The following is a 14,029-nucleotide window of genomic DNA, read 5'->3' on the forward strand; positions in this document are numbered from 1 at the left end:
CCGACTCGACCCCTCGGCGCTGCCCGGACCGGCACCCGCTCTCCCCGGGTCCCTCTACGAACGCGGGACGGTCCCGAAGCGCCGCGCGGAACCGCGCCGGGTGCGCCTCCCGCGGGGCCGCCGCTATAACCGCGCTTCTCTCCGCTCGCAGGCGGCGGCGGCCGCGGGGCCGGGGCCATGCCCCCGGCGCGGCGCTGAGCCCCCGACCCGCCGCCGCCCCCCATGACCCTGCGCTCCGCCGAGTCCCTGCGGAGCGCGGGGGGCGCCGGGCCGCGCTGGGGGCGCCCCGGGGCGGCGGAGGCGGCCGCGCCCGCCGCCGAGGAGTGCCGGGAGGCGGCTCAGCTGGCGGCGGCCATGGAGGAGCTGCGGCGCGCAGGTAAGCGGGGCGGCGAGGGGAGCGCGGCGGTGCCGCCGGGGGGCGGCGGGCGGGCGCGGGGCGCTGCGCGGCGGCGGCCCCGCGGCGGCGGCTCCGAGCGCCCGAAGCGAAAGCGGCGGCAGCGCCGCGCCCCGGCGGGAGACCGGATCGCCGGGCGGGCCGGCGGCGGGGAGCGGGCGGCGGCGGCGGCGGCATCCCCGGGTCGGTGCCCGCCGCCCCGAGGGGTGCGCGGCGCGGGCCGGGAGCGCCCCGCCGAGCCGCCCTCTCGCCCCCCTCTCCCCGGGAGGAGCCGCTCGGGCAGCGCGGCCGCGCGGCGCGGGGCCGTCCGCGCGTGTCGCCGAACGGAGCGACCCCGCGGGGCGCGAGTGGGGGTGCGGGGGCCGTGCGCGCACCGCCTGGGAACAGCCGCCGGCCCGAGGGGCGCGATAAAAGGAAATGCGTCGTAAGGCAAATTATTTTCTATGGCAAATAAAACTTTACGATGCCTGCAGGACTCCAGCTTGCGAGCAGCTCTGGAAGTGGGTTAGCGCAGATCCGTCGGGCGAGGAGCGGGCTGTCACACGGACAGCCGGCAGCAAATCGATCTCTGCTTTCTCCCCTCCTTTACCAGGGTGGTACTGGGGCAACATGAGCGTTGCCGAAGCCAAGGAGAGGCTGCAGGATGCCCCCGAGGGGACTTTTTTGGTTAGGGACAGTTCACATTCCGAGTATCTGCTGACCATCTCGGTCAAAACCTCGGCGGGACCGACCAACCTGCGCATCGAGTACCAGGACGGCAAGTTCAGGCTGGACTCCATCACCTGCGTCCGATCGAGGCTCAAGCAGTTCAACAGCGTCGTGCACCTGATCGAGTACTACGTGCTGATGTGCAAGGACAGAACCGAAACGCCTTCGAATGGGACGGTCCACCTCTACTTGAACAAACCCCTGTACACGTCAGCCCCGTCTCTGCAACACCGCTGCAGAATAACTATAAACAAATGTACGAACCAGATCTGGGAGCTGCCGTTGCCAACGAGGCTAAAAGAGTACTTGAAAGAGTACCGGTACCAGGTATAAATGTCTTTTCTAAATGCCTCTAACGTAGAGTAACTTTTAAATGCAATTCTTAAAATCGGCCAAAGAACTGAGTAACCAGTTGTACAACTCAGCGTGGAATTCACTATCAAAACAGTGGCAGTTCTGGGGGAAAGGTTTTTATTTCAGATGCCACAAAGGGAGGCTTTATATGTAGAATTATCCCCGCTCGCATCCCTGGGGTTGGACAAGGTGACGCGCCGTCCCTGCAGGGGGAGCGGAGCCAGGAGGCTGTCTGCATGGCATTGCTTTGTCAGTGGCGTAAGGTACCGCATAAGGACAGAACGCTGACTGAGCGGGACGGGGAGAGGCTGCGGAGTGTCGGAGATGTGCGGGAGTGCACGAGTAGCTCAGCTGTCTGCTTCTGAGATTCGTGTGGTGCCGGTGTTCGCACAACCCTGAAAGCTTAATTGGATCGCACTGCGATAATCTTGCCAAAGTTATGCAACTAATCAAATCCAGTCAAAAGAGTGATCGTCTATTCGGTTTTTATTGAACTCCGATCTTTGTGCTTTTCTGCAAGGAAAGGAGTGCTGTAAGCAGTTTCAAACCTTGTTTTTCAAAGTTCTCTAAAAGCTGATGTTAAGGAGCAATGCCACATCTTTTGTAGGAACCCAGTATGTTGCTGATTATACCAGATTGGTATCCCAGAATCTTTGTTAACATGTTAACATCTTCCCGGTGGTGAATATATCCATGTTGTTACTATTAAGCCTCTTTTGGTTGAGGCTTTAGGACTCCACGCTGCAGAGCTGCAGCCGCTCAGTTCCGATGTCAGGACATGGATATCAGCAGATACAGCTGTCTTCTACAGTGTAGAATGTTTTCTTCAGCTCGTTTCCCAAAATATGGGGAAATTTGGATTTTTTTTTTTTTTTTGAGGGGAATGGTTTTTGTGGTTTTGTTTTGTTTTGTTTTGTTTTTCTCCTAATTCACGATTGTAGCTCTCAGACTATTACTCAATAAAATCAATCAGATTGCACATCTATCTTCATCTCTGTATGTATGGATTTGCTACTCTTCAGGAAAGAGCGACACTGAGAACCCTTAGCATTTCCCAACTAATACCTACATAAGCAGACACGTATCAGTGATGATGAGTACCCTCCTGCCCTTTGCCTTTGTGGTGCTGCTCACAGGTACAGCTGGCTGGTGCTCAGATTACTGCCTTATAAGCTGCCTGCTGAATTCCCGTAGTTAATTAAGTTGAATATTAGCACAGGACTTTGCTTTCTGTATTACAGCAGTCCTCTGAACGGGAAGATGGGACTAAGACCCTCAGTACCCCTTCCTCTCTCTAAAGCATTTAACAGAAGAAACATTCTGATTTGGGAGTAATATGGGAGCAGTGAAGAGGGAAACTAGAGCATAGACGCATTCTCATTTACAGTTTCATAGTTTTAACTCTTTTCCTAGCTTACCTTAATTAAAGCAAAAAGACCTGTGTTTGAACAAGGAGAGTTGTCAAGACTTGCTGCAGTCTAGCCCTGCCCAGGCTGAAATAGAAACAACAGAAAACAACTTTGTTTTCCCTGTGCCTCAGCTGCTCTGCAGCGCGACTGAGCATAACTGAGTAATGAGGGGGAACTGACCAGCTCATGGCATCGCACCCAGACTTCTCATGCCAGGCACTGCAGTTCCAACAAACACATAGGCATGGGAGGACACCAAGGCTGAGGGGACGTTCCCTGAGTACAGCGAGTGCTCGGCGTGCCGTCGTTCCCTCTGTGGAAAGGTGACTTCTCTCCCTCACTCCTCCTCAGCTTGCACTCTCTGCCCGAATTTCATGTAGAGATGGGCTGGGGGGCAGTCTTCTCCTGGAAAACAAAACAAAAGCTTTTGTTACGTAATTTTTTTTCCCCATGCCCTGCCAAGATGCAGCAGTGCTGGAAGGTTTCCACCCTCCGCGTCCCACCCCAGCAGAACCGTGGCACTGCGGGGAAGTATCACTGCGACCTGCCTGCCCTGTCCTTCTTACCTGGCTGATTGTCACCTGCCACCTCGGCACAAGGAGCGTCTCCTGTGGTCAGCAGGAACACTTTTCATTCCAATAAATGTGCGTTCTTACAGCTCTCGCTTAGCCCTAACCCAGAGCTGAGGTGGCTGCTGTGTGGAATAAGCGGCCCCTGTCAGGGTGAGGGGACGCCCCGACCCACTGCCGTGCTCACTGCCGGTTCATGGGCACGCGTCGCCAAGATGGCGCCCGCCATGGCGCTGCGGGACTCGGTGTGAGCACGGTGCATTCAGCGCCTTTAAAACGGGTTCCCTCCGGACAGCCCCCGGCTTAGGGATCTGAAACAGAGAGCAGCACCGCTGAGAGAGGCTGGTGGAGTGTGGGGGACAGCAGGGGGGCAGCTGGAAGGGCCCAGTGCCCGCTGCCAGCCGTGGAGGCCTGCCAGGCCCTGCTCTGCCCGGCGATGCCAGGCTGAGGCATGAGGGGGGCAGAGGTCGTGCAGCCCTCGGGCGTTCGGCACTGCTCTGTGAGGCGCACGGGCTGAGGGCGAGAGGTGAAGAGGGGGAAAGGTGGTGACGGCTGTAATTAAGCAGCGGAGGTTCCCGTGCTGCACAATCACATTGCAAAACACGCAGCGTCCCGACAGGTACTTCCTCTCCTCGGTGTTGGCTGCTGAGAGGAGGGAGCAGGGTCTGCAGCAGCGCTGTGCTGGAAGCAATGAACAATATTTTGAACAGACTGGAGGGGGAACTAGTCCTCTTTGTATGAGAGCAGAGCTCTTGTCCTCATTAGGATGCCAGCCCTAGGGCTGATGCATTGCACTCATACAGCTAAACTTTGCTTGGCTTTCTGCAAGCTCTGCTCCATCCTAGTGCAGTGCAGGGGAAAGACTTGTTCTGGATTAAAAAAATACAAAGATAGCGCATGATTCAGATCACAGCAGTGAAGAAATCTTGCATGAAAGACCCCTTGATTTTTCAGGCACGATCGTGTTGTCCAAACATTTTAAAGAAAGACCCGTTGCTTCTTAAATTTCGTATTATTTTAATTGCTGGCCCTTCAGATCCCCAAAATGACTTCTAAGTGATGAATGTCAGCCTGAATTGCAACCGGGGACCATTTGGTGAAGGCACTCTCACAGATTTAACACCTCTGAGTCGACCAAAAATCATCAGCAGGACTTCAATCAGAAGTTTCTTTTCCTCTCATTTTTCATTTTTCAGCCTCGAGGCTCCAGACTTTTCAGCCTGCACCTGGAATGCTGGTTTCTGAAAATGCTTTTGCTTTGATAAATGAGAGGTGAGGACCCCACAGCTGTAAAAGTAAATTGTAAAACCTAATTTTTGTTTTTATTTTATTTTATTTTTTTTTTTTTTGCGGGATGGATGGTGAAAGTAGAATTGTGCCTGGATACAGCTGAGCCTAACGCCAGCACAAGTGTGAGCTACGGTTCCGTTTCAGCTGTTCGGGCATTCCTCTGCCACCAGCGTTAGCACCAGAGACAGAAAGTGGTTCAGTATGAGACGGGTGGGCAGAGTGGGAGTATAACCAAACAGCTGCACTCATTGCACTGTAATTAATTTTATTTCCATCTAATCTCATCAGCATTGTCCTTGTTGTAATTTATGTAACCACGTTCCAGATAAACAATATATAATTATTGGTGAGCAGGAGAATGGTGCGCTGGAATATGAGGTGGGAGTTGTTTATTTTTAATCTCAGAACAATCTGCAACTTGCTCCTCGCTATGAGCTGCGGAGTTCTGAAATCTAAAGCTCTCACTAAATTTCACCCCCTTAAGAAAATAGAACCTAATTACAGTAGGAAGGATGGTGCTGTGTAGCTGCATGAATTTGTATATGTTAGTTACCTCTTGTGTCTTAGAAAAGCGTTCCTCTGGGGAAGTGACCCTGTTGCAAAGCGTAGAAAAGCTTTATTTACTCACATATTCTATTCAAGAGTTTTCCCTTGTGTTCCTGGTACAATTCCTATGGATTTTTTGCTTTGCTGGGCAGCTTATTGCTCTGTTCTTCTTCACCCAAAGCACACGATGGGTATGGGCGGAGATGTGGGTGTTGTGTCTGACAGCCATTTGAAATAAAGCAAAAGAAAACCTCTGCCGACTTTGCTATCACTGAAATAAACCTGGGTGTCCTACTGACTGCTGGAGGAAATAACGGATCCAGGGGCTCTGAAACTTGTATTACTGGTTCTCAGGGATTGTAAGGAACTTCTCTGTCGGAGGGGGAATTAAACAACTACTTAAATACAGGAAACTTGTAGTAGAGAAAAAAATACAATTTCCAACTAAAATAGCTAGGAAGTTACTTAAAAGGTGCAGCTGGTTAGGGCTGTGCACAAAAGCATGGGGGATGACAAGCTCCATCAGCGCAGCCCCTGGAAACTGCCTCCTCAGTGCGAACTTCAGTGTGACTGAGAATGCCTGGAAACAGCATTCCACCGACGCATCCCTTCAGATCACCCAGACCTGAGCTCACTTCACAACGCCATGGCGGTTTGCCACGGTATTGCTCAAATGGGCTAATTTCCACAAAGGGCTGAAGATCAGCCAAAGGAGTGAGAAGGCGGCGTTGCTCTTAGCGGGGCTGGAAAGGTCATCGGTGCCAAACACCCTCAAGCCGGAGGGCAGCTGCATTCTCGGTAAGGCACAGCATGCGGGGAGCCGGCGAGAGCTGCTCTGTGCTCATTGCAGAGGGAGCAATCTGCCTGGTGTCTGAGGAGGGCTGGCTTCACTCTGGTGGGGACAGCAGGGGAGGACACAGCACGGCCAGCAAGTGGGAGAGGTGGCACTCGCAGGAGGTGGGCACACAACTCCCAGCAGGATCACAGCCTCAGCACGGCTGCAGGGCTATGGGAAAGGTGCACTGGGGGAGCACCAAAGTCGAAGGAGGGGGGACAAATATCCGCACAGTTCACAAGTGTGACCTGCACACAAAGACTGTCACATAACTGAACTTGGGGGGAAAAAAGTCAGCGTACAGCAAAACCAGTCTGTCCTGGTCCCAGGGTTGCCAAGGGGATGAGGGATTAACCGTGTTTATTCATCAGGTGTCTATAGCTGGAAGTAGCCAGAACTTCTGAGAAAGTCTATGGGAAAGTAAAAACATAGCGCAGCAATTATGGTGTGTAATCTCCCTGATAAACTGTGGCTTTTATTCTACTTAAATCCCACTGAAAAAAGGATTGCACCTGCTTTGGTTCTTTATAGTTACTCCTCCTGTTTGTGGTTGTTGTTTTCCTCAGAGTTGGAGCTGCTAAAACTATCCAGGAACTGAAACGTCAAAATGATATCATGATTTTCTATGACACAAAGGAAGAAAAAAACTTAAGCTAGCATAAGGACTAAGCTGGGATCTACCAGGGAAGAGTTCAAATGGATAGGACTGGGGACAAGTTCCGTGCTGCGTTCTGTACAGAACAAAACACATGAAAAAATCCCCCAATTAAATGTGCCTGTCTTAATTTCTCTTTCATTGGCAGGCAGGGTTTATGTAAGTGAATCCTTTTGTTTTCAGACAAATTGTTACATAATTGATGTTTCATAGCCGAGGACTGTAATTTGGTGCTCTGTCAGCTAACAAATGGCAAAGGCAGAGAAACGGTAAATGTGGGAAAGATTTAAAGCCCTGTGCAAATTCTTCTTTCTACTTTCCTGGAGTTATTATTTATCAGACTTTAGATCGGGCTCAATAACAAGAAATAAACTAGAAACAGCTGTGGGATGGACATTTCAAAGCTCTAACCTCACTTTTCAAAATGCTTTGTTAAAATTTAATTGTGCCTCTTTAGGCTGCGGTCCCAAAACAGGACCCATTCAGCTCAGCCTCTGTCCCCACACCCAGCCTGGCTCGGTGGGAATGCCCCAACCAGAGGGGCTCCTCCACACACCTCCGTGACACGTCCGGCAGCTGCTTTTCTCTTACCTACCGTGCTGCTCGCTGACACAAGGCAGAAGAAGCTGTGGCTCAGCTGTGGTTGTTCATGGAACTTTTTGCTGCTGCCATTTGCTTTTCAGAAAAGCAATATTAAATGTGACCGAGCCCTTACTAGCTGCAGTTTCCATATCTGTAGGGCAGGAGATCGACTTCACATTTTGTAGTTTTTCAGCGTGGGTGAAAAATTGCTTGTTTTTCAATTAGCGTTTACCCTACAACAATGGTGATCTCCTCGAGCAGCTGCTTTGCTCTGCAGAGAGCAGAAAATAAGTAGGGGAAGGGCGCTGCTTGTCTGCCTCCATTGCAGTGCCAGAGCATCGCAGCTCCTCTGTGAGCTGAGCGCTGCAGGCAGAAGCACTGCGAGGAGATAGCAGCTCTCTGGAAATCATCAGTTTCCTTCGAGTCCCCCGGTTGGCAGATGCAGTGCCCACTCGAGGCTGCTGAGCCAGCGCCTCGCAGCCATGAACCACACAGGTTTCACTTTGCAAGGGAACAAAATCGAGCCCGAGGACTGTGAATCGAAGGGTATTTTTTATTGGAGAACAGGACATATGGAAGAAGTATAAGCACAGCTCCGGCTAGGCTACCTGCAAAAAACTTTCCATGAATCATTACCAGCTCCTGAAAAGCTTAACCTGAAAGCAAGAGACTTTAAAAAGAGATGCACTGCATGCAAGTTTGTGCAGCTCAAAGCCCGAGAAAGGAACCGAAGATGACAAAAATCAGTGGTTATTCTCCTCCCCAATAAACCCTGCGCTCCGTGTGCAGTGCTAGGCAGGCAGTTCCTACTCTGGAACTTGCAAACAAAAGCAGTTTGTTCTGGGACAGGGTTTTAGACCTGAATCTCATATTCTTTTTCCTTACTTCTCAGTATTTAATTTTCAGGCTGATTCGTGATACTTCTTTACTCTCTCATTAGTAAAATGGTTGCTTTGCATTAGGGAAAAAAAAAAGAAGTTTCAAAAGTCAGGAATATTTCAAGGCTTTCGGTATTTCAGCTCTTTCCCGAAAGCATCTTTAAATTGAACTTCAAAACAAAACAGAGGAAAGCATTAATTCACACGCTTAAGGAAAATGGACTACAAATTCCTCGTAGGAGAAATATTGAGTCACATTTTGCAAATATGCAGTGCAGGTTTTTTATTACAATTCGCTGCAGAGATTCTTTTCCTCCGGAATGAAAGTGCCAGTTTCACATTCGATGCCTGCTCCTTTTCTTAGCACTGTTCTACGTCCGAGTTTTGGCTGAGATCATTAGCACCAAAGTAAACAGCACCGAGGACCAATTCCTCGCAGCACCGCTAATATTTATTTACTTATTTTTATTGCTGAAACAAATGCAAAAGCACGGATGCTACGGGGTCGCCCCAAACCCCAGAGGTTTAATGCTTTGAGATAGGGCTTTACCTACACGCTGGCCATGCCTTTAAATAAAACACTTCTCCGAATGTTGATGACGTGTCACCTACGTTTTATACCCTTTGCTCTCTTTGAAGTGCACTTAACTCCAAGCCCTTATCGTTTGGTGGGAGGGGGGCTCAGGAAGCAGCAGAATAACCCGGCGTGCAGGCTGGGGGCTGCCCCCATCCCACCACACCAGGTACAATCTCCCCGTAGGCAGAGAGAATAGTGCTGTCGGGGCTGCCCACTGCCCTCGGAGCCTCTCTGGCACCAGCCTGCCTTTGCAGCAGCACCAGGTGTTGGCGTGAATGAGAGCCAGGCTTGCCGAGGGCAGCACAGCAAGGGGAGGCAGAGGAAGAGGGTGGGAAGGAAGGGATCACTCGCAGGACCCTCATCTGCTCCTCAGGCCACAGCATTTGGGCCACCCCGGCTCCTATTTTAACAGAAATGTTCTCTGCTCTCGTCTGTCTAAAAATGACAGGCAGCCCTATAATATATGCTTCTTTTTTCCATCTTCATTTTGGAGGTTTTGTGAGAGATTTAACCAATTAGATGTGTTTTTAATAAACAAATCTTGAGGCTCATATTTCTTTTCTTTTGTCCCTAAAGTTGGAATGCCGTCCTACAGACAATTGAAAACAGCATAGTCCTAATAGATTAAATCTGGTTGCACGAGTTTTCAAAACACAGTTTGGCTCTCGTTATCAGCAGAAACAAATTAGTATGTAGAAAACAAAGAAAATACATCCATGCAGGATGGAGCTCAGCTCTAATTAGCAGGGAGGATCCTTTCAAGAGATGGATTATTTATTTATTTATTTATTGGATGGACTTACTATTCTTGCAGAGTTTCTAAAAAGATTTGGGATTTTTAAAATGTGTACAGTGCATGTAAAATTCTGGCATCCTGATCTGCAATAGCACACGTGTAAAAGGGAACAGCCCTGTTGGAAGAGATGCTGCGTAGCTTGGTTCCCATGGAGTTGGACTTGGTTCTCATAGAGCTGGACTTGCTGCCCTGAACTCAGCGGTCCTCGGCAGCATGGCCTGAAGACCGGCGGCGATTCCCCTGTGGGTCCCACAGAAGCACGGTGAGCAAGGTTTGAGGTCAAACGTCCTAAATGCTGACGTGTGGGATCGACTGTGGTGCACTGACCTACACAAACCAGGGGATACTGTTTTGATCTATGTGTTTAACCAAGGTTAGCATTCAGACCTGAGCAGATAGCAAGGAACCGAGCCGACCCCAAACTGGATCATGTTGTGTTTTGGTTTTTTTCCCCCTAATACTCGGATGGAACTGATCCGTTCTTCTGCAGTCTTGCTGAAGTCAGATCAGACCTGGGAGAACCACAGTCAGAGCTGAACCCAAGCAGAACTGCTGAGTGTGAGGGCTTCTCTCCCTGTGCTGTCCTGTGGCAGCAGGGTGAGCACAGAGCGCAGTCACCGCTCCGCTCGTGTCGCTGCCGACGGACCTGAACAACTCGTAGCGCTTTCAGCTTCCACCGGTGAATTTATGACACCGCATACAAACCAGCGGAAAGAAAAGGAAACACCAGATTTTCCCTTTAATCAGACCTGGACATCTGCCGTTCCCCTCTTCCTTCCGAGGCTTATCTCCTTCCTCCCACCGCTCTCCTTCCCTGCATGTTTAGGCTGTAAGCAGCGACGTGACCAGCGCTGGCTGTGCTAAAGACAACGGGGCTGCTGCTATTTATTAGAGAGGGAACCGGAGCTGCTCTGCGCACATCCATATGTTTTGCTAACTTTCTAAGATATTCTTGGACAGTATAAAATAAATAATCACAGTTGCCTCAACTGGCAGAAGGAATGCAAGCTATCTAACGAACTGCTTGCGTCCCTTTTCTGGGCTGAGACGTGGGCTCATTGTCTGCACTGAAAGCAGCCGCCAGGACGGCAGTGGGGTGGTACTGGAAGTCCTCAGGTTCGGTCCCTTCGGTTCTAAACACAATACAGTTCCTTCCATGGTGACTAGAACTGAAAAACAAAGCAAAGCAAAGCAAACATTGGCAAGCAGAGGTACAGGAAGTCAAGGAAGGAAACTTTCAGCAGTCACACGGCTCCGCGCGAGGGATGATCTTATACACTGATTGTGGCGTTCTCCGCTCCCCGGTGCCACTCTGAATCGCTTACAGATGTGTTTTCGCACCGCAGTACTACAAACGGCCCGTGGCACAGAAACCGTGACAGCAGTCCCGCGGCCGCAGGGCAGCCGGCTCCTCGTCACCCAGCGGCCGACGGTGCCTCCCCGTGCGGTTTGCAGCTAAGGTCACAGCGCACGTAGGCTGTCCCGCCCCTGTTCCTAGAAGGCTGAGGTGTGCTCGAGACAAAGCGTTCACCGTGGTTTAAACGGACGTACCGAAACGCGGCATCACCTACCAGCCATTTAAAAGCAATTTCAACCCTCTGCGTCCAATTTATTATCTGCCCGCTACCCCACACCGACACACGTATGCCGAGTGACCCAAGGCATTGTTTTCTAGCCGCCGCGTAAAGCGCTGTGCGCGCAGATGCCGCCCACATAAACCACCACACGCGCATCCACGTCCCCCAGAGGCAGCGCGCCCCGCGCTCAGGCGGCCCTCCGCGCCCACACCGCCCCGCGGCGCCGCGAAGCGCTGCGCGCGTGGTGCCCTCGCCGGCGGTGCGCGGCTTCCGCGTACCGGCCGAGAGCGGGGGGGGGGTCGGGCTCCCGTGGGCGAACGCTCTTCGCTCTGCGGGCCGCTCGGAGGGGAACGGGGAGGCCGAGCGGTGCGTCCGAACGGAGCCGGGCCGCGCACCGCGTCGCGTCAGGAGTCGGCATCGCCGCTCCCGGGTCGCGACGGCTCCCTTCCCGCGGCTCTCGTTCACCTCGGCAACGACTCCCCCGCCCCGCTCCGGGACAGAGCCGCCCCCGCGGTGCCCCGCGCTCCCGCCCCCCGCCGCGCCGCCCCCGCTGCCCACAAGTGACATGGCGGCACCCCCCGCCCTCGCCGTCAGCGGGGCCGGTGGCGGCGCTCCCCCGGGCGGCCCGCGGCCGGGCGGCGGCTTCCGGCGGAGCCCTCAACAAAGATGGTGCTCCCCGCGCCGGCTCCGCGGGCGCCGGGGCGCCGCGTATAGTTCCCCGTTTCCCTCTGTAAGTACGGGGAGCGGGCGGAGGGCTCCCCCGCCCCGCGCCGCCCGCTCCCGGCCCGCTCCGGGGCTCGGCCCGCCGGGGAACCGCCGCCGCGGGCCGCGCTCCTCCGGCTCCGGAAGAGCAGCCGAGCCGGCTGCCGGGCGGCGCCGCGGGGCGCTCGGCTGCGGCCCCCAGCGCTGCGGGGCCGGGGCCGGGCTTCCGCGGGGCGGGCCGGGGCCTGCGGTACGGGCTGCCGCGACGCCGCCTCCGGAACGGAGCGGGGCAGGACGGGGCCGTGCGCTGCCCGTTGGGCTCGGCGCTCCGCCGCGTGCGAAACCCGAGTGCGTAGGGCCGGGGAAGGACGGGGCCGGGGGCGGGGTGGGCCGCGACCTGTCAGAGGGCGCGCGGGGCCGCTCGTGGCGTCACGGGCGGCGCAGAGCGTTTGGTGCCGGGAAGCGCCGAGCTACGACGGGAAGGGCCGGGGGGATCCGCGTTTTGGGACCGGGAGGTTCGTCTCCCTTCGTGGAGGGGTCACGTAGGTCCAGAAAAGCCCAGGCCTGTGCCTGCAGGTGTGGGGATGAGTCAGGGATCGCGGGGTGTGGAGGTGCGGTTCCTAAAGTTTGGCTCTGCGGTGGAAAGACGTACGTTTAGGAGTGTGTGGGAAGGGCTGAGCTGTGCCATCCTGCAGCTACACCGGAGCCACGTCTGTTCGTTTCCCTTTAGCATCAGTCTTACAAGGAAAGTTTACTTTAGAGCTCACCACAGACCTCTGGATACAGACTAATTAGAATTAACTGAAGATGTTTCCCCGTTGCATTAAACTCTGGCCCTATCCTGCCTGCATCAGAATCCTGATAACGCCTCCGTATCTGTCTGCCCTGTTCCTGAGTCAGACACGGTAAACATCCCTAAAGAAACACTTCAATCCTTAAAAAGACCCTAAATATCAATAAGCACCATCCTGGCAGTTGCTGGGCTGCTGACCTTGGTGGTGAGTGGCCGTGCAGGCTGTGAAACCTCCGTCCTGCTCGCCCCTAAGTTTGTGGGCCGGGCAAATCCTTCACTAGGCGTTCCCACTGCACATTCATAATCCAGTCAGCACTTCCCAGTGCACAAAGGTGCAAGCAGATGGTTTGGAAAGGGTTTGTTCATGGGAAGCACTGACCAGCTTGGTCATGAGGACAAGGAACGGGGCACGTGTTCCATCCATGGTGACTGGAGGCCTCTGTTTCCTTTTTTGAGTGTGTGGGGGAGGCCCATGGGGCTACTAATACCCGTACACAGGAGGAGGCAGGAGGGTTTTGTGGCATCAGGAAGAGCTTTCTGCCTGGGTTCGGGGCGGGGGCTGGGTGCCTGGTTTAGGCTCTGCAAGCACGTCATGAGCTCACAGGTCAGTAGGGAATTTGGGAAGCAAGAAATTGCAGGGATCTGCTTTCTGACTCTTGGAGTGCTCCCACATGTATAAAAGCATCTAGAGACCAGAATGTTGAGTTTCACCCGTCCCTAATGAGCATCCTAACACCAGACACTGTTAGTCTGCCTCCTGGCTCTCACAATCACCACACTCCGTGATGGGATTCAGTGTTTAGGCTGCACCCATCAAACCAGGCCTTATAAAAAACAAGTGCCAGGAGAGCTGCTGCTCAGCTCCGAGATGGCCCAAGGCAGAAGGTGGGCACCTCAAGATTCAGGGTAACCTCCTGGGCAAGTGCCGTCCAGTGCTGCATACAGCACTCAGGGAGAGCGTTTTCAGAAAGCTGCTTGGTCAGAGGGTGTCGCAGAAGGGGTTTTCCAGTCCCTCCCTTTTGGCTCTTGCATTCTGTCCAGAACACCATTTGTGTGCTTGTATGTTCTCTTGATTACCTGCCCTAAGTGTCAACAATCAGGCCACGTAAGCATGTCTTTAATGGAGAGTTAACAGGCATCTCCGACAGTAGAAAAACTTAAAAGCTCTTAAAAATCTTGGTCTCTCTCTGTATCTTCGAGCTAAATGAAATACAATTCCTGTACAGTCAAGCTGTTATAACAGCAACTTCTAATTTAATTACTAGAAATTCTCCTGGTAATCACATTCAACACCTGCTTCAGTTTTTTGGCTTCATGATTTAATCACAAGAAAGTATTTAATTGTATTACCAAGTCATTTTCCT

The 14,029-nt window shown here is 53.1% G+C and overlaps 3 protein-coding genes across 10 annotated transcripts in view; 2 read left to right on the forward strand and 1 right to left on the reverse strand.

The window, feature by feature from the left end:
• The first annotated feature begins 759 nt into the window (after nt 1–759).
• SOCS2 (suppressor of cytokine signaling 2) lies at nt 760–2,441 on the forward strand. Its single transcript, NM_204540.1, is given in 1 exon segment — nt 760–2,441. A coding segment is annotated over 1 exon segment (624 nt). The 5' UTR covers nt 760–811; the 3' UTR covers nt 1,436–2,441.
• A 5,434-nt stretch (nt 2,442–7,875) lies between these two features.
• On the reverse strand, nt 7,876–12,012 carry LOC107052933 (translation initiation factor IF-2-like). The gene is made up of 2 exons (XM_015283841.3): nt 11,449–12,012; nt 7,876–10,762 (listed from the first exon to the last, which is right to left on the reverse strand). Exons 1-2 carry the CDS (start codon nt 11,735–11,737, stop codon nt 10,602–10,604), a joined length of 450 nt encoding a protein of 149 aa, XP_015139327.2. The 5' UTR covers nt 11,738–12,012; the 3' UTR covers nt 7,876–10,601.
• The window catches only part of CRADD (CASP2 and RIPK1 domain containing adaptor with death domain), a 77,935-nt gene continuing 74,745 nt past the window's right edge, over nt 10,840–14,029 (forward strand). For 2 of the 8 annotated variants that reach the window (NM_001397043.1, NM_001030748.2), the window contains exon 1: nt 11,808–11,900. The gene's annotated coding sequence lies outside the window, so the exon portion shown is untranslated. Of the gene's footprint in view, nt 11,537–11,807; nt 12,778–14,029 lie in introns of those variants that run through there. The other 6 variants (NM_001397045.1, XM_040695936.2, XM_040695938.2 and 3 more) reach the window with 5 other exon arrangements.

This window comes from Gallus gallus, chromosome 1, assembly GCF_016699485.2.
Source record: "Gallus gallus isolate bGalGal1 chromosome 1, bGalGal1.mat.broiler.GRCg7b, whole genome shotgun sequence".
In the NCBI taxonomy this organism is placed as follows: domain Eukaryota; kingdom Metazoa; phylum Chordata; class Aves; order Galliformes; family Phasianidae; genus Gallus; species Gallus gallus.

Excerpts from the sequence above, each read along its gene's own strand:
- LOC107052933 (XM_015283841.3), bottom strand. The coding sequence starts at position 11,737 with ATGTCACTTGTGGGCAGCGGGGGCGGCGCGGCGGGGGGCGGGAGCGCG. Across the intron at positions 10,763-11,448 it reads CCCCCCCCCGCTCTCGGCCG|TTCTAGTCACCATGGAAGGA; the intron begins GTACGCGGAAGC and ends TTTGTTTTTCAG.